The sequence below is a fragment of the Sylvia atricapilla genome, chromosome 24 (genome assembly GCF_009819655.1).
Source record: "Sylvia atricapilla isolate bSylAtr1 chromosome 24, bSylAtr1.pri, whole genome shotgun sequence".
In the NCBI taxonomy this organism is placed as follows: domain Eukaryota; kingdom Metazoa; phylum Chordata; class Aves; order Passeriformes; family Sylviidae; genus Sylvia; species Sylvia atricapilla.
In genome coordinates, this window is record NC_089163.1 from 6,528,752 (window position 1) to 6,549,323 (window position 20,572).

General features: G+C 50.6%; 2 protein-coding genes across 4 annotated transcripts; both read left to right on the forward strand.

Annotated features, from left to right (window-relative positions):
* The first annotated feature begins 473 nt into the window (after positions 1 to 473).
* On the forward strand, positions 474 to 7,073 carry MECR (mitochondrial trans-2-enoyl-CoA reductase). 3 transcript variants are annotated; one of them, XM_066335086.1, is made up of 10 exons: positions 474 to 698; positions 1,959 to 2,056; positions 2,230 to 2,361; positions 3,817 to 3,960; positions 4,044 to 4,146; positions 4,351 to 4,453; positions 4,865 to 4,938; positions 5,349 to 5,409; positions 5,878 to 5,950; positions 6,259 to 7,073. In XM_066335086.1, exons 1-10 carry the CDS (start codon positions 523 to 525, stop codon positions 6,420 to 6,422), a joined length of 1,128 nt encoding a protein of 375 aa, XP_066191183.1. In that variant the 5' UTR covers positions 474 to 522; the 3' UTR covers positions 6,423 to 7,073. The 3 variants fall into 3 exon arrangements, with proteins under 3 accessions (XP_066191183.1, XP_066191182.1, XP_066191185.1); XM_066335085.1 differs by lacking the exon at positions 4,865 to 4,938; XM_066335088.1 differs by lacking the exon at positions 5,878 to 5,950 and having other exon boundaries at positions 6,259 to 6,503.
* A 4,130-nt stretch (positions 7,074 to 11,203) lies between these two features.
* SRSF4 (serine and arginine rich splicing factor 4) lies at positions 11,204 to 20,106 on the forward strand. The gene is made up of 6 exons (XM_066335357.1): positions 11,204 to 11,375; positions 14,615 to 14,757; positions 15,604 to 15,716; positions 17,394 to 17,608; positions 18,441 to 18,524; positions 18,691 to 20,106. The coding sequence occupies exons 1-6, from the start codon at positions 11,269 to 11,271 to the stop codon at positions 19,451 to 19,453; spliced, it is 1,425 nt and encodes a 474-aa protein (XP_066191454.1). The 5' UTR covers positions 11,204 to 11,268; the 3' UTR covers positions 19,454 to 20,106.
* The last annotated feature ends 466 nt before the right edge of the window (positions 20,107 to 20,572 follow it).

Genomic DNA, 20,572 nt, shown 5'->3' on the forward strand with positions numbered 1-20,572 from the left:
TCCCATTCCATCTCTGCCATTGGCAGGGACATCTATCCCAGGCTGCTCCAAGCCCCTTGGACACTTCCAGGGATCCAGAGGTGTCTAATAACGATGATCCTGGAGGCATTTTCCGATGTAAATTATCCCATAATCCAGTGACCACGTGGACCAAGGTGCTCCTGTGCCCATCACCGATGCCCCTCGCACAGAGAGCTTGGTTGCTCCGACACGGACACAGTCAACAATTTCAGAGCGTTTTGGGGACAAACCAGAGGGCAGCGGGTCCCGGGAGGACGGGGACACGACGGGGACACGACGGGGACACGACGGGGACACGACGGGGACACGACGGGGACACGACGGGGAGCCCCGGCCCGCTCAGCGCACGAGTGCCCGGGCCGCCTTAAGGCCGAGGGGCGGGGCCGGATGGGGGCGGGGACAAGCGGCAGCGTCACCGGCTGCAGCGCCGGCCTCAGCAGAGGAGCGCCGAGAAGTGCCGAGTTCGGCCGAGCAGAGCCGAGTTCAGCCGAGCGGAGCCGAATGCAGTGGCTGCTGCGCGGGGCGCGGAGCCCCCAAGTGCGGACCCCCCAAGTGCTGACCTCCCCGGTTCGGACCGCCCCGGTTCGGACCCTGTCGGTTCGTGGGGCCCCCACGGCCGGGACCCCTCCGCTCGGGCTGCTCTATGAGCGACACGGGGACCCCGCAGCCGTCGTGCAGTAAGGGGGGGACACGGGGCTTCATTGGAGGGAGGTGCGGGAATGGGGTGCGGGTGAATTTGGGGGATATGGCAGGGAGGGACTGCAGGTGTAGGGCCAAGGCTGGGGGTGAGGGGCACGGCTGGGCAGAGATCTGGAGTGGGGAACGGCACAGGGGTGCAGAGAGGGGTGGGGGTGCAGGTGATGTTTTGGGGTGCTGCAGGGCTGCTTTGGGGGTGTGGTGCAGGGGGGTCAGGACTTGCCCACCCGAAGCGCAGAGGATGGGGAAGCCTGCAGCTCCCTGTGGGGCCCCCAAACACGCAGGGGGACAGGAGGAACTTGGGATGCCCCGGTGTTTTCCTGGTGGCGTGGTTTCACACGTGGATTCTGGGGGTGATGCCACCATATGCCCCACTCTCCTGCTGCTGCTCCTTCAATTTGCCTTAAATCTCGTGGTTTTCTCAAAAAGCCCATTCTTGCTTAATTTGAGGTATGACAGAGAGGTCTGAGCTCCTGCGTTGCTGAGCCCAAAATTCATCCTGGGTTGCATCCCGTTGATGGGTCCTCTCTTTGAGATCCCAGTTTAGGAACCAAACAGCATCACAAGCATTTTTGGGGATAGCTGCTGATGCTCAACATCAAAAATCCTGGAAAGCAGAAAAATCATAGTTTAGTGGAATATAGGCTTTTTTTTCAAGGGAGGAGACTTTGAGGTCTTGCTGCCCCTCTTGAACCAGCTCATTTCATGCTGATACATTATCCAGGTGCATTCAGACACCAACCCCCTGGTTTTTTGGAGAAGGACTGTTGCTTTCCCAAATGATCATTTAGTTGTGCAGTGATGCGGTGTCTTTCACCACTGTTTTCACCCAACTGTTGTGCAAGACCCGTCTTGCTTTGTGCTTTGTGACTTCTCCTTTTTCACAGATTTCCAGAAATACCTCAAGTTCCAGTAACTCTTGAGCAAGGCAGGACAAACCATATAATTCCTAGCCAAAACTGTGGCTTTTTTATACAGCTTGCTGAGTTTGTTAAGTTTAGTGAGCATCACTGGGCTTGGTGACACGGGATTATTTTGGGTGGTTGGCTTTTAGCATCCTCCTCCAAAAAACTGTCCTTCTGGCTAACATAAATCTGATGTTTTAATGGGATGGGTCATTCGGTGCTGTTAATTTAGGTGTGGTGTGTAGGTGATACAGGCACCCTCCAGCTTCAGCCACAGCACAGAAGACGTCACCAAACTGCTGTTAATGCCCTTTTCCTTTGTGTCTCCCTGTTCAGACTGAAGGATCTGGAGGTGCCCAAGCTGGGGGACTGCAATGTCCATGTCAAGATGTTGGCAGCCCCCATCAATCCTGCCGACATCAACATGATCCAAGGTAATGTGTTGGATTAATACTTTACTCATTAGTTCTTGCAGGATGCTCCGAGCTGGAAGGGACCCACAAGGATCATCAAACCTAACTGCTGTCTCTGAGGGTTCAGAGATGGTTCCTGGCACAGGGATGTTGGGGTATGGGGGGTCTCCAGCTCACCTCCAGCTTCCCTACAGGGACCTACCCCCTCCTGTCACCTCTGCCAGCCGTGGGAGGGAACGAAGGTGTCGGGGAGGTGCTGGAGGTCGGGCGTCGTGTGACAGCTCTGAAACCCGGGGACTGGGTCATCCCTGCAGATGCTGGACTTGGTGAGTTCATCCTCAGCACCACTGCATCCTCTCTCACCCCCCACCTGCAGAGCATCCTCCCAGGGGATTTCTGGGGTGCTGGAGCTGCTGGGGGTGGCCAGATTTGCCCAGAGCGCAAACCCATGGTTGTGCTCCTGTGTGAGCTGCTGTGGGGGTTCTAGGGATTCCAGAGCAAAAGCACAGCTCTCCAAAGCATTGTCCTTGCAGGGTGTAGATAGAGCCACGAGCTCCTCCACTTACAGCAATTACACCTGATGGGATGGGACTCACAATGGGGAACAAAGCTCCATTAGGGAATTCTGGGCAAGGGAAGCAGGAGTTGGAACCCATTTAGTGCTATGTGAGACCAATCATAATGAGACAGTTGGGATAATTGATGGAGTTATTTCTTACCTGTTTCTTCTTAGGTTTTTTTTTTTTTACTACCTGTTTTTAATTTTTATTTATTTAAATTTCATTTTTTATGTATTTTTGAAAAGTAAGCTCAGTTCCTACTCCCCAGACACAGCAAGTGATGCTGCTTATCCTCCACAGACACAGGAAGGCTCTCAGGAAGGATGGGGGTCTCCAGGGAAGGGGCTGCTGGGCACAGGACTTGCCATGCACCCTAGAACACCTGGAATACGAGCAGTGGCAATGCCATTGCTTATGCCAAACTTAAATTTAGCAATAATCTTCTCTCCTGTAGCATAGACACGTTATGGGATGTCTGTGCCATTACAAAGCATTGCAGCAATCTGTGTTTCTCTGGAAACAACTACGTTTTGTCCCATCAGCTTAGAGTTTTCCTAAAGATCTGGGATAAAACATTTCACACAGGCAAAATTGTAGTGGCCTGTCACTAGTTTTCTCTTTAATAATGCACTGCTGGGAAAGTGTGAAAGTTTATTTCCCAATAAATGCCTCCCATGCTTGTCCAAAATGTCAATGGCCTGTTATTTTCTGGTTGTGGTTTAGTGTCACAGCTTGTTCTTTGCCTATTTCTTCTTAAAAGGCTTTTTGCTTAGTGAGAGAAGGAAAGTGATGGAGTTGAGAGCCAAATAGGGTATTTTTAAGCATAAAAACACTGTAAATAGATGACTGAGGGTTACATTGCATATAAGCGTAGAGGGAGTAAAGCTGACTAAATTGGTTGGAATATATAGGCTCATCCATAGGATGGAGAGTATTTCCATTATCTCTGCACACATGTCCAGGGAACCCCAGTCCCATTAGCCCTCTGGGAAATCATTAGGCTTTGCTGGGTGATAAATCTTAGCAGTGAGGAATCCATTCCTTGCCTCTTGGAGCATTTTGCCTCTACCCATATGGAAGCCCATTCCGTAATTTCTTCTTCAGGGTGTAGCTGGTTCCCAGTGCAGATGCTGCCAGTGCCAAGGCTACTGTTGTGAGCTGATAGTTTTCCTTTGCTTTCCTCCCCTGCTGTGGCTGTGCCCACAATGTTGCTGTGCCCAGGGACGTGGCGGACACAGGGAGTATTCCCTGAGGAGATGCTGCTGAAGGTGCCCAGTGATATCCCGGTGCTCTGTGCTGCCACTCTGAGTGTCAACCCCTGCACGGCGTTCCGTGTGCTGGCCGACTTCGAGAGCCTGCTGCCTGGTATGGCTTTGCCATGAGGGAGCAATTCCACTCAGATTTCCTGGCTGCCTCTGCAGTGGGGATCTGGGTTTATTCACCACCAGGTGACTCCGTCATCCAGAATGCCGCCAATAGTGGTGTGGGCCAGGCTGTCATCCAGATCGCCAGGGCCTCCGGCATCAAGACCATCAATGTGGTGAGGGACAGGTGGGTCCACTGGCGAGGAACAAGTTTGGGAGCTGGACCTGCTTATCCTGCCCATCCAACCCAGGATTTTCTCCTGTTTGCCTCTCCAAGTTGTCCTCCAGCCCTGTTGGCCCCATGCAACACTGGAGCAGAAGGAAGGAGGAGGTGGAACTCTGCTTCCTGGCTCATCTAGTCCTCTTTTTTATCTCCTTTTTGCCCCCCCAGACCTGATCTCCCAAAGCTGGTGGAGAGGCTGATGGCCCTGGGTGCTGACCACGTTGTCACGGAGGAGATGCTGAGAAAGCCAGAGATGAAAGATATATTTAAGGTACCTGAATGCTGATCCCACTGGAGGGATGGTCCAGGGCTGTTGCTGCTGTTCAGCACTGGGGAGAAATGCAGGGATGGTGGGAAGGAGAAATTTCTAGATCAGGATTTAGCCCCAGGGGTGGAGGGATTTTGCTGCTGCCACAAGGGAAGGATCACAGATTTTGGTTCCAATCAGATTGGGCTTGAAGCAGCCTGGTCTAGCTGAAGGTATCCTCCTGCACATGGCAGGGAATTGGAATAAGTCCCTTCCAACTCTAGCTGTTCTTTGATTCTGATGGATTTTAGCTCTACTACTCCCAGCAGCCCTCAGGTAAACATTGAGGTTATTGCAGATGCTTCATCAAGAACCATGGTCCCATCCTGTAAAGGATCCATAAAATTTGGGAACCTTTGTCATAAACCCTTGCAGAGCATCCCGAGACCCCGGCTCGCCCTGAACTGCGTCGGAGGCAAAAGCACCACGGAGATGCTGCGGCATTTGCAGTAAGTTTGGCTGGGTGGTGGCTTGGGGACAAACTTGGGGGCAGAAACTGGCAACAGAGGGTCCTGCTCTGGAGTCTGTTGAACTTTTGGAGAGGGAAGATGAATGGAAAAGTGGTTTTGGAAAACTAGAGTGATTAAAAGTCTCATGCTGTCGGTGGCTGGGGGCAGCTAGGGTCCAGTTATGAACGTCCCCCAGGTCCTGGCCAGGTGTAACTGGTATGCAGCGCTGCAAATTCAGCTAATGGTACATGGAAGCAAGAGGAGAGCCTGGAAAGCGGGATCTGAGGGGTAACTGGGGAGCGCTGGGTGCAAGGACAGTCCCAAGGGGGTGGGGGACAGAAGAGGAGGAGGTGGCAAGTTAAAGCTGCACTTCTGGGGCCACCTAACCCAATACCCGTTTCCTACTCCAGGCCCAAGGGGACCATGGTCACCTATGGGGGGATGGCAAAGCAGCCTGTGATGGTGCCTGTGGTGAGTACTGGGGATGCCCCTCCTTAGTTGCCTGTGCTCCACCACATGTCCCCATCCCCTCAGTACTGTGGGCACCTGGCTCTCCCTAGCTGCAGATTGAGACCCTCCAGACTTTATTTGCCTGATGGGGTCTGTCACAGGACAAGCTGTGTCCCATTGCTGGGCTCTTGGCTTTTTATATGGAGGGTTTGAGCTGCCGAAAAATTCCAGTGGGGAAATGACCCCACAGGTGCTGAGCATCAAACCTGCCCTGACTCCACAGCTCAGAGTCACCTCTCTGCATCCCTGGCTCACAAATGGGAGCTCCAATGAGGGGCCTTACTGCCACTTTCCACCACTGTCACGCTGGGAGGGGACACACCCATGTCACTGCATGTGTGAGGGGCCACGGGAGTCACTGGATGCACGAGGGGACACAGAGGTGTGACTGGGTACCAGGAGGACACACAGGTGTCTCACATTGCACAGAGCGCCTTCATCTTCCGGGACATCCGGCTCCGCGGGTTCTGGATGACGCAGTGGCGGAAGGACCATGCACGGGGTGAGCCGGGGGGCTGAGGGACCTGAGCCGGGGGGCTGAGGGTCTGACCCCGTGCCGGGGGTGGGAGCTGGGCCAAACTCCACCCAGCACCCTCCTCACTCCCACTCAGAGAGCCATCTCTGCTTGTCCCAGGGTGCTGAGGTACTGGAGCTGGGCTCAGCCCCCGTGCCAGAGCCTCTTCCCTCATCCCTCGTGCCTGAGCTGGGGCACATCACACCCAGGGAGCCTGTATGGCCTCGGGCAGGTGTTCCCAGGGGTAGTGGATGTGGCCCTGCAGGCACGATGAGAGCTCCCTCCTTCCCGTGCAGACCAGGAGAGCGTGGCCGTGATGATGGATGCCCTGTGCCAGCTCATCCACAAGGGACAGCTCACAGCCCCAGCCTGCACCGAGGTTCCACTTCAGGACTACAGGGCAGCACTGGAGGCCTCCATGAAGCCCTTCGTGTCCTCCAAGCAGATCCTCCTCCTCTGACCTGCAGCTCCTGGAGCCCTGTCCTGTTCCACATACTTGCCCACAGACTTGAGGGGGGAAAGACCCTCCAGATCCACTGAATTGGTTTTTTCCTTTGTTTTTCACATTTCAGGTGCCCACTGGAAACTTTAAAAGCCTCTGCAGCTTTATGTGGAAGTGCTGCAGGAAGGAGGCTGCATCTCACTGTGGCTGGGGGGGGGGGGGGAGTTTGGGCACCCAAATGATGGCTTGCTCAGCTCAGGGTGTGAAAAGAGCAGCAGTTCCCCTTCACATGTGCTTTTGGGGCTGTCAGGGCTGTAGTAATCCCAGCTGGAATGTGGGATGGGCAGGAAAGCACAAATAATCTCCCTGGAGACCCACTGCCTCCAAGCCTGCTCTGAGTAAGAGGAGGAAAGGGTAGGGACTGCCCCAAATGATGAGGGGGTGCTGTGGCTGGAGTGGCCCTAGGTGCTGCTGCAGCTCCTGGAGGAGCCCTGGGTAACCACTGGCTGGGTTTTGTCAAGGGCACTGCAAGGGCCAAAGCCTTTGGCCATCAGGGGCTGGAGCCCTTGATGGCTGGAGAACCTCAGCGTCCCTGAAGGTCCTCTTGCCCAGGTGTGGGACAGTGACGCTGCAGAGCAACATGAAAAGATTTATTATTGAGAACCACCACCAATGTGTGCTTGCTTCCTCCTGTGCTGCTTTTCTGCCTCTAGGACCCCACAAGCTCCCTGTGGTCCCTGCTCTTCCCAGTCCAGCTGGCCGAGGTCCGGCGGCGTTGGCTGTGCAGTGCAGGTGGGGCAGTGGCCATGGGCTGTGTGGTCAGCAGTGTGGCTGGCTGCTGGCCCTGGAGCTGGTGTGGCCATCCCAAACCACGGAGGGCAGGGCGGGAGCAGCGCAGCCCAGGCACCTGCACAGCACCTGCATTTGGTTCCCCAGATTGAAGCATTGGCAGTTCCATGAGTGTGAGGGGCACGTGCAGGGCAGGAGGGGTGGTGTGGGGCAGAGGAGCCATGGCTGGAGCAGGAGCTGCCTGCAGGGCTGTGTCTGCAGGGCCGTTTGTGTGGGGAGGCCTTGGCACTGCCTGGGTTGTGGCTGCCCATGACTTGAGATGCCCATGACACTGTGGAGCTGTTGCTCAGAGATATCGGGGTGTCCTTATCCTCCTCCTGTCCTCCTGCCACCAGCTGAGTGTCTCACCTTTTCCTGGCGAGCTTTGCCAAGATCTCAGTGCCAGGGGGTGGGGGGTGGGGGGCACAGCCAGGGGGTTTGTTCTTTTCCCAGCACCCTGCACACCCCTCTGGACACAGGGCAGGTCATCCCTCATGAAAAGGGGGTGGAGTAGAACAGCAGCCGTAAAAGGCAAAGGAAAGGAGCTGTTTGCTGCAAAGAGGAGGAAGAAATCCGAGGGAGCCAGGAGTTGGCACAAGAAAGGACAAATGGGTGTTTAAAGGACTCTGGCATTTCAAGCTTTGGCTGAGAAAGTGTTAGGACAGAGCTTTAAGTCACAACCATCCTCATGTTTCGAGCTTTGGGAGCACTTCCTTCCTGAAGAGCTTTTCTCCAATCACAACACAGTTCCCATCATTGCCCCACCAGATCAACTCAAAACTCTGGCTGCTCAGGATCTTCCAGAGCTTGAGGAAAGTGTCAGCCAAAGGTTTGGTGCTAGCAGAGATCTCCAAGGAGCAAAATTTCATGTTGGGGCCCCAGGATTCATCAGGCCAACCTTGAAGGCCGTTTTTGACTGCAGGGGGTCCAGCGGCAGCCCCCCAAGATGGTCCCTTATCATCTCCAAGACGGTCAGGAGAAGCTGAAGCCACCCACCAAGCTGGATCCTCCAGGTCAGAAGCACAGGACATCTCCTGTGAAGATAGCTCCCTTTTGACTTGTTTTTCCACAGCGTGGCTGCCTCCAACCAGCTTCTTGGTCCTAGCAGCAGGATGGAGTCCCATGGCTCCAGCTGCTGGGAATTTCTCCAGCCTGTGTTCCATCACAGTGACATCACAGTGTGATACCTGTCTCCTGGCAGCAGGAGGTGGGAGATGTAGAAATTACCCCTGATTTCCCAGAGAGCTGTTTGAGCCCAGAGCTGATTCCAGCTGTATTTCCACATGGAATGTCCTGCTGAGGCAGTGCTGTGTCCCGGTGCCCCTGGGAGCAGTGCCCAAGAGTGATGGGGAAGGGGGCAGCACTGGGCATCCAAGTGCCCCAGACCTGAGATTTTTCACTTGGGTACCTTCTCCCCCATGCAGAAATGGAATTCTTCTGAAATAACCCAGGTGTGGTGTCCACAGGGCTGCTTCTGCCGTGACTGTCGCTGTTCCTGAGCGCTGCGCTCGGATCCCAGCCCACTCTCCATGCTGCTCCATAGGATGAACTGTAGGGGAAATGTTTGCCAAACACATCTTGCAATGGAAATAACCCAACCCTTGGGTTGAGTTCCTTGAACTTTCTTTTTTGAAGGTTCCTCAGAACCTTCAAAACCCAACCCAGGGACTGCACTGGGGTTCTCCCACCTTGTGCCCAGTTCCCAACATGCTCTGAGTGGGATGACTGTGGCTGTGGAATTGTGGGTGGACAGAGGAATTGTGAGGGACCATTGTGTCAGCTGAAGGCTCTTCCAGGATTCATCCTGGAGTCCCGGATGAGTTGGTGGGGTTATGGCAGGGCCCCTCTGGATCTACCAAAGGCCTGAGGGGCCCGGGGAGGTCGCTCCTCACTGGGAGCCGGCAGTGTCATTCCCACGCACAGCGAGGGTGTGGGGGACAGCTCAGGAAGGTGTACCTTTATTTGGGAGGTTTTCTGGGTCCCATGGGGTGAGGAGAAGAGCAGGGCAGGAATGTTGCGCAGGGCTGAAGGGAGCACTGTACAACTGCATGTGAGCTTGGAAGAGTAAAACTCTGAAATTAAACCCCACTGCCAATGCTGGCAACTAAATGGACATGTCAAAGATGTAAAATAATGGGCCAGGAGACCTTCTGCTCCTTGGCTATGCCTTTGTTAGAGAAGGGCCTAGAGATGGGGGGCTCACGGGTGCGCGCCGCCGCTGCTCCCGATAGTTGATGTCCAGGAGAAGGGCTCACACAGGCCTGTCGTTCCCGGCAGCACTGGGGGCCTCTGCCCTCGCGGAATCGTCCCAAGGCTCCTCTTGGGCTCAGTAGCCTGAGGGGGACTCCGTGCTCGAGTGCCATTCAAGCCGTGGTGACTCACTCGTTGGGCTGGAATCGGTGTGATTAGCTCCACTAGGTCCTTCACACCACGCAGTGCCAGTGCGGAGTCTCTTTGTGTGTTTTAAAGTGGCTCGTTGGTCAGGGTTGTTTTATTCCTAGGCGGCAATATGATTTTAATATGCATGGGTGTGCAAGTCCTTATGGGGAACGTGGCATCCATTCCGGGGAGCAGCGGCTGGGTCACCCGACGAGTCAGAGGGGATAAGGGGTACAAACAACTAAAGGTAGGGTAATACAACAGATAAAACAGATGAAAACCCTTTAACAGCAAACTCTTAGAATTGAAGGGGGTAGGTACATTAACTGGGACATGAACTGGGAATTTCAACCGGGGTTAGAACAATAACAGGCAACACGGCTGGAACAGAAACAGGTAAATCCCTTTGCAGTCTGAACATTCCCAATTTTATTCATAACAAAAGACATTTCATTCCCCCTGAAACCCCTTACACTGAGACCTCCCTTCACAGAGAGCAGGTGTGCCCCAGGATAGACTCTGCACCAGTGTCTCCCTTCTGCTCCTCCATCCCTAAGAAATCCCCCAATATTTTGCATTTTCCCTCCCCATGCCATCTTGTGCCTCAGTGCTTCCCAATGGGTGGATAAAGTAGGGAAAAAAAGAACTTGGAGATTGTTACAAGCACTATTAAGCGTGACATAAACCAGAAAAATTAATGCAAAGCTTTTATCCCCTATTGTTTATTGGGCTCGGCAATAAAACCCAACGTGCTTTAGAGAACACTTTCACAAAATGTTCCGGCCTCTCTCTCCTACACCACGGCATAAAAGAATAAATAAGTAAATTTAATTCTCCTTGTCAAATGAGCAGGATCATGGTTGGAAATCCAGGTGCTGGTGTTGCACCTACACAATATTAATCGTTTTGGAGGTGCTAATGGTTTTATTTTAGGGAGAGTGGCTAATAATGCTGGAATGTTCCAAGAGCCTCTACTGGGATTTGGCGTGATTTAGGTATCTGACGTCGCAACCAAAAAGACAAAAATAATTCCCCAAAACGAACATTTAGAGTTCAGTTAGAGGCATGTTGTTGCTCACCAGCAGGGATGAGGAGCAGCCAAGTCTGGCTACAGACGGGGAATGCCATGGCGGGACCCCTTGGGCCCCCGGACCGCGGGGTCCCCTCAGGATCCAGCATGTCGGGGACGGAACACTCCACAGGCCCCTGGCGAAGAGAGGCCCGCATAAACACCTCGGCACCCTCATTAGTGCCCCACAGCTGGGAAATGGGGGATCGGTCCATCCATGGGAACGGGACCCCCGTGGGAAGGCAGACCCCAATACACGCAGTGTATGGGGAGAGCGGACCCCACAAGGCCCCTGACCCATGGGAAAGGGGATCCCACACTGCCCTACACATCAGACACATGGGAACGCTCATAAGGGCCCACACAGGAGAAAAGGCATCGACCCATCCCCTCCATGAGGAACGGGGCCCCCACGGACGTGGGCGGTGGGGCCCATACGGCGGCGTAGCCTCTTTAAGAGCCATCACGGGCAAGGGGCGTGGCCCGCGGGACGTTGCCTTGCGTCGCTACCCGCGCGCCGCCGTGACGTCAGGGGGCCGCGCGGCCGCCGGGCCCCTCACGCCCCCCGGGCCCAGCCCCGGCCCCGCGATGCCGCGGGTCTACATCGGCCGCCTCAGCTACCAGGCCCGCGAGCGCGACGTGGAGCGCTTCTTCAAGGGCTATGGCAAGATCCTCGAGGTGGATCTCAAGAACGGGTGAGCGCGGGCCCGGCCCGGCCACCGTGGAAGGGAGGGCCCGGGCGTCTGAGGCCCTTGGAGAGGCCGGGGAGGAAGAGGCCGCCGGGGAGCTCTGGGCAATGGTGGGGGCAGGACGGCTGAGTCGCCCCTTTTGGGTGGGGGCGAGGGGGGCAGGAAGCTTGGACTTCCCCTTGGTGGGGGAACGCGAAGCCTGAGCCTTTATAGGGGCGGCAGGTTGGCTTCTTTCTTTTCGGGAGTGGGCAGGATGCTTGAACTTCCATTGGAGGAGGGACAGGGTGCCTGGGTCCCTCCTTTTTGCGGGGGAGAGGATGGCTGGGCTGTTATTGGGAAGGGGCAGTGTGCTTAGGTTCCTTTTTGGGCAGGACACAACGTCTGGGTTTCTCTCTTCTTCTTTTTTTTTTTTTTTTTTTTTTTTTTTTTTTTTTTTTTTTTTGTGGGAGGCAGCAGGACGTCTGGGCCCCTACTGGAGGGGGGACAGGATGCATTGGTTCCCCCTTTTCTGGGGAGGCAGGGCGCCTGGGTTTCCTGGGGAGGGAGACAGGTTGCCTGGGATCCCCTTGGGAGGGGGGAGAAGCACGCCTGCCCCGCGCCCCTTGGGGTAAACAATAAGCTCGCGTCTGGGCCTTTTTTGGGGGAGGCAGGATGGCTGGGGGTTGCAGATGCCTGGACTCTCCTTTGGGCGGGGGAGGCTGGATGGTTGGGTTCCCCTTTTTTTGGAGTGGATGCAGGACACCTGGGCTTCCCCTTTGGGGAGTGCCCGTATGGGTGGGTTTCTCCTTTTTGGAGGGCATGACGCCTGGGTTTCTGTGACAACTGGGGAGTAGGACGGCTGGGTCCTGCCTCAGTTCTTAGGGGTCAGCTCATGTGTGTCTTGCCCCGCCTTCTACAAGGAAGGGGGTATCACCCTGAGGGCCCTCCCCAGGCCCATCTGCACCCCAGGGTGAGCCAGACTGCACCCTAGGATAACATCTCCCTAAAAAGAACCTCATTGTTTGAGGTATAGAGTTGCTCCCAGGGTCCCCAGGCTGTCGGCGGGTGTGTTCTGCTCCCCCCCAAAACCCACAGTACCTGTGTATTCTCACCTGTGCTGTTCCAGCAGCTGAGCCCTCGCTGCAGCTCCAAGGGTTGGATCCTGCTTCACCAGGGCTGGGCCAAGACATTCAAGTGTGGATTTTTGAAGAAAAAGCAAATTGCCGTTTTTGGTGAATTTTTCTCCAACACTCAGAGCCTCATGAGTGCTGGTGCCTTTGCTTTTTCCAAGAAACGCAGCTTGAAGTCTTCCTTAGGAAAGCCGAATGGAATTTGGATTTATCCTTATATAGCCCGGAGAACCAGGTATTAATTACACCTCAGAAGTGGAGAAAAGAAATTTCTTGTACAAGTTAGTCCTTGAACATTAAAGTGAAAGAGGCTCATTAAGTTTGAATGCTGCTTGTGCTGGCAGGTGGACATTTAACAGTTTTATAGGATGAATAAAATCTATTATTAAAGCAAACAAGTGTTCATGTGTCAGTGTTTTAACCCACACAGCCTCAGGTGTTGTTGAAGATTAGATGAAATATCTGAGGCTGCTGTTTTCCAGTCCTGCTGTGTATCCTTGGAAATGTTGGGGGGGAGGGGGTCAGTTTTCCCGTTGCTGAGTAAACCCCACATTCAGTGTTTGTTTCATTACATGTTGGTGGGAGGTAGGGAGGAAGCCAGTTCACTTTCTTAAAAAATGTGGAACTGATGAGTTATGTGGCTGATGTGGTAAAGAGACTTGTCTTCCTGCTTTTAAGTCAATTTAGTTGTTTTTTAAGTTTTATATTCTGAAGTGTTTTGACAGGTTCGGAGTTAAATTCCTTGCCAAAAATGGTACTTGAGCAATCAGGATTTTGTTTGCGTTTGGGAAGCTCTGGGCTGAGCTGTGCTCTTCTGAGCCTTCCTCCATGGCATACTTTTTTTTTTTTTTTTTTTTCTGGTATTGAAACTTCCTGCATGGTGTTTGACTGGAGAGATTGTTGCAGTTGTTCCTGGAAATCTGGGGGTTCTCCTTGGTGGACCCTGCACTGGATGTTTCAGCAGCTAAACTTGAATGCTGGAGTGAAACAATGAAATGCAAAGTGATACCACAGAGCTCTAAAAGCTCAGCTGGGGCTCACTGATTGTAATTTGAGCTTGAAATTCAATGGTTAAAGCAATTACTATGTGAGGGAAGGGAAATGAAAACGTGGGTTGTGTAGGATTCTCCATTTCAAATTGCAGGTTTTAATTGTGTGCCTTTAGTTTTCACACTCTTTCCTGCTCAGAGCTGCACTGACAGTCACAGCTCTATGTGTGTAGTGAACATATGAAGTGACCAGAAAATTGGATTTTTTCAGCTTGCTTTTTACTTTCTATGAACACACTAAAAGCTGCTTGTGATGCCTCTAAGAAAAAAAACAAACTAGTTCTACTCTTGGACTTACCTGCCTGCATTACTCTGGGGAGCTCTGAAGAATTACAGGCTTCATCCTAATACAACAGCTGCAGGACAGAGGGATGTAACTTGTGCAGTGGATTGAGGAACATAGTTCAAAGCTTCAAACTTCCATCCTTCCATCTACCTCCATTCAAAATCATTGTTTGCTTTCCAAAGAGAAGTGGTTTGAGAGGGAGGGGACCTTAAAACCTAGCCCAATGCACCCCTGGCCATGGGCAGGGACCCCTTCAACTATCCCAGGTAGTTCTGAGCCCCATCCAGCCTGGCCTTGGACACTTCCAGGGCTGATTAAGGCCATGTCTAAGATCATGGTTGGACTCCCTGATCTTGGAGGGCTCTTCCAACCTGAGCAGTTCTGTGATTCTGTATTTATTTGGTGTGTGGGGTAGTGCTCACTTTTAATGGTTGGAGTTTTTAACCTCTACCTTTAAAAATATAGATAACACCCTTGATTTCATCAAAGATTATGCCATAATAGTAATCTCTTGCTAACATAAATTAATTCAGTCATTACACTCTCACAGTGATTTATCATTTTGTTGATGAAGAATGAGGTTCAGTTCACTGATTCAGCAGATGTGTTTTCATGCCTTCCTATTTCTCTCCCTGGTTTTGGAGGGATTTTTGGGTTTTTTTAAGGCTCAAGGCCTTGAACCCTCAGGTATGTTCAGGAGGCTCATCTGCAGAACAGCATGGACAGAGCTCTGCAGGAACCCACAAATTGCTTTGAGCACAGATACCTCAGGTTCAGTTCCTTTTCCCTCCCTGTCCCTAGGTACGGCTTTGTGGAGTTTGATGATCTGCGAGATGCCGATGATGCTGTTTATGAGCTAAATGGGAAAGATCTGTGTGGGGAGAGAGTGATCGTGGAGCACGCCCGGGGCCCGCGCCGGGACAGCAGTTACGGTTCTGGACGCAGTAAGCACTTGTGCATTTGTATCCATGGCTTCTTTTAAATAAAACATTGTTTTACTGTTTTATAAAAGTAACTGAAACAGAAAGTGATACGAAGTTGTGACTAGTGTTCTGTAACTGTAAATGTTATTGTTGATCTGAATATTTATTAATTTGTTGTATTAAACTCTTTTAACTGATACATTAATAAACAGTTTCTTGTACCATTTTTATTATCAAATCATTTAACTATTTGAATGGTTTATTTGCAATGTGATGTTTAACATAGATTTAACAAAGACCTCAATGTTTTAATTGAAAGAGTCCTTTGAGGCTGACTCCCCGTTCCATTTGCTGACCTTGGGGTACCTTTCCATGAGTGGCTCTTTGACCTTTGTGGCCCTTGGCTGACCAAAAAATAAAGAAGCCATGTGATGACCGCAACCTTTTCCTATTAGACCTGGGTGAGGATCCCAAGGGTTAGAGACAGATGAGATTAATCTGAAATAGGTGCCTGAAAAGCTTTATTCATGTCAGATATTCGGAAAGCTTTTAAGCCACGTAAGTAACATTAGTCAACTGGCTTTATTCAGTTTCTTCTTTCAAACTGTTTTAAAAATATTAAACATAATTGCATGTTAATTCTAGTATAATTATAGTTCTGTGCCTTGTTTAATTATGAGCTTGTAGTAAAACTGTTTTAATGCTTTGGGTCTTTGTAAGGTGTTACATGAAGGGGGTTAGATTTAGCCCTGGGGAGGGTCTGTGATGTCTTTGGGAACACCTGGGGCAGAGCAGTTCTGTCAGGGTGGAGAGTGAGGCTCCATTTCCCTGGCTGAAGCTCTGCTGTCTGCTTGTCACCTCCTAAAGGTGGATATGGTTATAGAAGAAGCGGAAGAGATAAGTACGGTCCCCCGACCCGTACAGAATACAGATTGATTGTGGAAAATTTGTCAAGCCGCTGCAGTTGGCAGGATCTGAAGGTATGGGGCCCCTTTCCTTACCCTCTCTCTGTTACAGAGCACAAAGGGCAAAAGACATCTTCAGCAAGGCAAAGTGGTATGCAGCTCTGCTTCGCTCCAACTCCTGAGCAGCTCCATGGGGAGTATATTTTGGAAGTAACGCACACCTTAATGCGGGAGTATATTTGCATATGTGAAACCATTCATGAGAGGTTGGGAGTTGCACCTCCAGAACTGGTGGCACTGGATAGTGGGAGAATAATAATATCCTTAGCCTCAGCTAATATGTACAGGTGTGTTTTATCTTCTCTTAAGCCCTGTCAAAACAGACTCAAATCACGCCAAGGGTAGGATTCAGTGGAGATGGAAGAGTTTGTGCTTGTCAGTTTGCATTTAACCCGTCAACTCGTAAGGTGCTACAGCTGTTTGAAACAATAGCATTTTTCCTGCACAGTCTCTATGAGGAATTTCCACACCATCTAAAGCTGTTTTAAGGATAGTTTCAGGGAAAGGATGCTTTCTGAAAGAGTAATCATGTAAGATCTCTCCCAAAAACTTATTTTTGAAGTCCAAAGGAGTGGCAGGTGATTCTCAGTAGTGGAGGTGTTGAGTGACACTGTGGAGCCCATGGTACCTCTGAGTATTCTGGAGGTGATGTGTTGGCTCATGATTATCCACACTATGGATTCAGGAAGCAGGATTTTAATCGTAGATGCAAAAAGATTAGTGCTTCCTTATCAAACTTAGCAGCAATGGTTAAAGCCACATGTTCTTATTGGAACACTTTCTCTTATGGTTGTCTTTTAAGGGTGTGTAAAATTTGTTCTAAACAAACTTTGACCTAGTAGAAACTGGTCTGTAATTGAATTTTACCCTAGTTCAGGTACATATGGAGATGCTTCCAGTGTCTTTGTTTTTAATGCTTCACACCATCAGTAGCTTGTCTCGGCTTCTGTTATTAAAATTCGTAGTAGAGCATGGCATGATTAATCCTCCAATGGATGCATTACTGCATTTTTGGGAATAGCTTTCATTTCATTGTACTTAAAACAGGAGTAGCTGGGTTGAAAAGAAACCAAACCAGAGCTCTGTGCCCTGTTTCCACTGCAGCCAAATTCCACAGGGGCTGAATGATACCCTGGCCTGGCAGCTTGCTCAAAGCAAGGCAGAACTGACCCCTGATAAGCAGAGGGGTTTAGGAATGAAAACAGAGAAGCCAGGAAGCATGAAGTGGGAAAATGAGTTGAGCTTGGAGTTCTGTTGGGGTTTTTTCCAGCAGAACGAGCTGTGTCAACGAGGTGGAGGATGAAGGGAGCTCTGCTTCTCTGTGGGCTTCTTGCCTCTTCATGTTCAACCTTTATCACCTTTCCTAATTATTTTTGAAAACATGATTTAGAGAGCAAGCATTTTACTTGTTTAATCACTTCTGTAATTTGAAACTTAAGAGTACAGAGCATATTTGATCTAAGACTTGAAGTGGGAGACCTTAAGTTATCATTTGGCTCAAAACTGTCTAATCACACCAACTCTGTGAAGTGATAGTGTTATTTGGCACTACAGATGCTGTTTGGGTCAAACCCTTGCTGACATCCCTGTGAATAGAAGAGGCTCAGGGAGCATTGTGTCAGATGTGAGCAGGGTCAGCTGGAAGCCTGGCTCTGGATTCAAGGCGATGGTGATTCTGTCCTCTTCCCCTAGGATTATATGCGTCAGGCAGGGGAAGTGACATATGCAGATGCACACAAAGGAAGGAAAAATGAAGGTGTGATTGAGTTCAAATCCTATTCTGACATGAAAAGAGCCCTTGAAAAGCTGGACGGGACAGAAGTAAATGGCAGAAAGATTAGATTAGTGGAAGACAGACCTGGATCAAGACGGCGCCGCTCTTACTCCAGAAGCCGAAGCCATTCAAGGTATGTCTGTAATGTATCTCAGGCTGCAGTTAATGAACCTAGAGCAGATTGAGACTTTGGGGTTCCAAAACACCTTGGAAATGTTTGGAGTTCTCAACAGGTCTGGTTTTTTGAGCATGTGTTAGTATGCAGGGCAAATGAGGGCTGTATTCTGAGGTGTCTCCCTTGGATGTGGGGACCTGCTCCCTGAACACCTGTCACTGTTCTTTCCTGATAACTCAGCCCTTGTTCCTTGTGGGAACAAGGAACAGCTGCATGGCTGGTGGAGCCATGTACATGGAATGAAACAGAAGGTGCTTCTAACACTTCAGCTCTGAACACTGTGTTCTGCTTCAAGCACCAGGACTAACAGTTCTTTCTCAGCTCGGAAACCTCCACCTGTTCCCTGTTTCTCAGAGATTTGTTGTTTTCTTTGTCTGACCAAGAGCTGCTTCAGCAGCACCAAGTGTTCTCCCCTTTCCATACCAGGGTAGAACTCATTGCAAGAAAACTCAGGCTAACCTTTACTGTTCGTGGAAAAATTTGCTTACGAAATCAAAATCTGATTTAAGCTTTATGCCAGTGTCTCACCATATTCAAACTGTAATTTGATTGGAAAAGTGATTATCCCTTAAATAAACTGGCTTCTTTTCTTCCAGATGAGCACCTTGCTCACAGCCAGACATGGCAGCAGGGATGAGGTGGGGAAAAGAGTGCCTTATGTTTGTAACTGTGTTGTGTAACTGACCATTTGGCTGCTGAAAGGTGCTTTAGCCCTGTGAGGTTCTGGCCATGGGGGTCACAAGCTCCCCATGGACACGTGCTAACGTGAAGCTGGTTCTCTGTGTTGCAGGTCTCGCTCCCGAAGCAGACACTCCCGTAAGAGCAGGAGCCGCAGTCCCAGTAGCAGCCGCTCCAAGAGCAGGTCCAGGTCCAGGTACGTCTTTATCTTGGGAGAACTAAGGGGTCCCACTTCAGTGAGAAGCATCATGTTAAATTTGCAGCAGGAACACTTGGGTTTTCTTTCCCTCTCATTCTCTGCACACTCTTCTCAGACCCTTGCCACACTAAAGCAGAGCTGTCTGTTGCTTTTGCACTTCCAGGTCTGTGTCCCGTTCCAGAAGCAAGAGCCGTAGTCGAAGCAAGAGCCGTAGCAGAGGCCAGAAAGAGAAAAGCAGGACTCCAAGTAAAGAGGATAAAAGTAGGAGCCGCAGCAGGAGTGCAGAGAAATCCCGAAACAAGAGCAAGGATAAATCTGAGGGCATTCTCCATAACGATGAAAAAGCCAAGAGCAGGAGCCACAGCAAGGAAAAGAGCAGGAGTGGGAGTAAGGAGAGGGGAGAGACAAGGGAGAGCATGAGGAGCAGAAGCAAGGAGAAAAGTAGAAGCAAAGACAGGGAGAAGAGCATTAGCAAGGCTAGAAGCAGAAGCAAAAGCAGGAATGAGAGTAGGAGCAGGAGCCACAGCAAGGATAAAAGGAAAAGCAGGAAGAGGAGCAGGGATGACAGCAGAAGTAGAAGCCGGAGCTGCAGCAAGAGTGAGAAAAGCAAGAGGCGTAGCAAGCGAGACAGCAAAAGCAGCAGCAAGAAGAGAAGGAAGGACAGCCACGAGCGGTCCAGGTCAGGCTCCAAGGAAAAGGAGCAGCTCAAATCAGAGTCGGACAAGAAGGAAGCAAAAGGAGAGGGGGAAGATGCTGTGTCCCGCTCCAGGTCTAGGTCCATTTCCAAGTCCAAACCAAATGTCAAATCAGATTCTCGTTCCAGGTCCAAATCTGTTTCAAAGCCAAGGTCCCGGTCCAAATCCAGGTCTAGGTCTGCCTCTAGGTCACACTCCCGGTCGCAGTCAAGGTCCCGCTCCAGATCCTAACCTTGCTGCAACCCCACTTGGAATGGTTGGAAAAGTCTTTTGTACATGTTTAGTAGCTGTAACCAAGTGATTGAAGTAGAAACCCTGTCGATGCTGTGTATTTTTAACAACCTGATGGTCTCTCTATCATTAACTGCAGCGCTCTCTCCCTGCAGTGCTCTGTGGTGAGGCTGCTCCAGTCATTTTCTATCCAATAGAAAGGTTCACTTTACATACAGCTCTTCCTCAAGCCCCCAATTTGCCCTGTTTTCCAGGGAGAGCCTTGCAGGGCATGAGCACTGCACCCTGGTGGGTTTACGGGATTGCAGTGATGACTGATAGGTAGGTATGACAGATTCAACAGTCTTTGCCCTCGATTGATGCCCTTTGATGTCTGCCATTTAGTGGAAGTGCTAAGTCTTAAGTTTCATACTACCTTTGTTCCATATTTTTTGGACTTACAAAGTTGTGAATAGCACACAATAGTCAAAAGGGAAAAAAACCAGAAGTACTTGCAGTAATCTATAGGGAAAAGAACTATAGTTCCATATTCTGGTATTGTGACAATATCCTTGTTTTATATTAAATTTTTTTATTTTATTTTTCCCTGTCTTGCAAAGTAAAGTGATCCCCGTTTCCATGAAATTTGAATAAAGACTATTTTTGCTTGATGACATTTGGTTACATGGTGCTGTGTTGTGATTGTCAGCAGTTTCTGTTGATCAAGGTAAGGCTCAATTTGTAGAGAGTCACTCACAGAGAAAAGGTTCTTGATTCAGAAAGTCACTTCACATTCAGTGTAGGCACAACACTTTAATACAGTCCAGATAAAGAACTTATTTCTCCAGCATATTTTCCAGGAGTTTTTCCTCCTGATGAAACATCTGTGCTTGGGAGGAGCCTTCCAAGCAAAGGAAAAAGTTCAGGATCTGCTTCTGGGCTTAGAGGCACAGAGGGTGGTGGCAGCTGTTCTGTAGCATGTCTCCAGCATCCCTGGGGAGAAGGGAGGGCCCCTTCTAGCAAGAGTTTTGTAGGTGTGTAGGTGTTCCTGAATAATATCCCAAATTTAGGCCATTTGCAAATTGCTCAGACTGAACTTCCCACAAGCTCTTCTCCTGCACAATTGGCTTTGAATGAAGG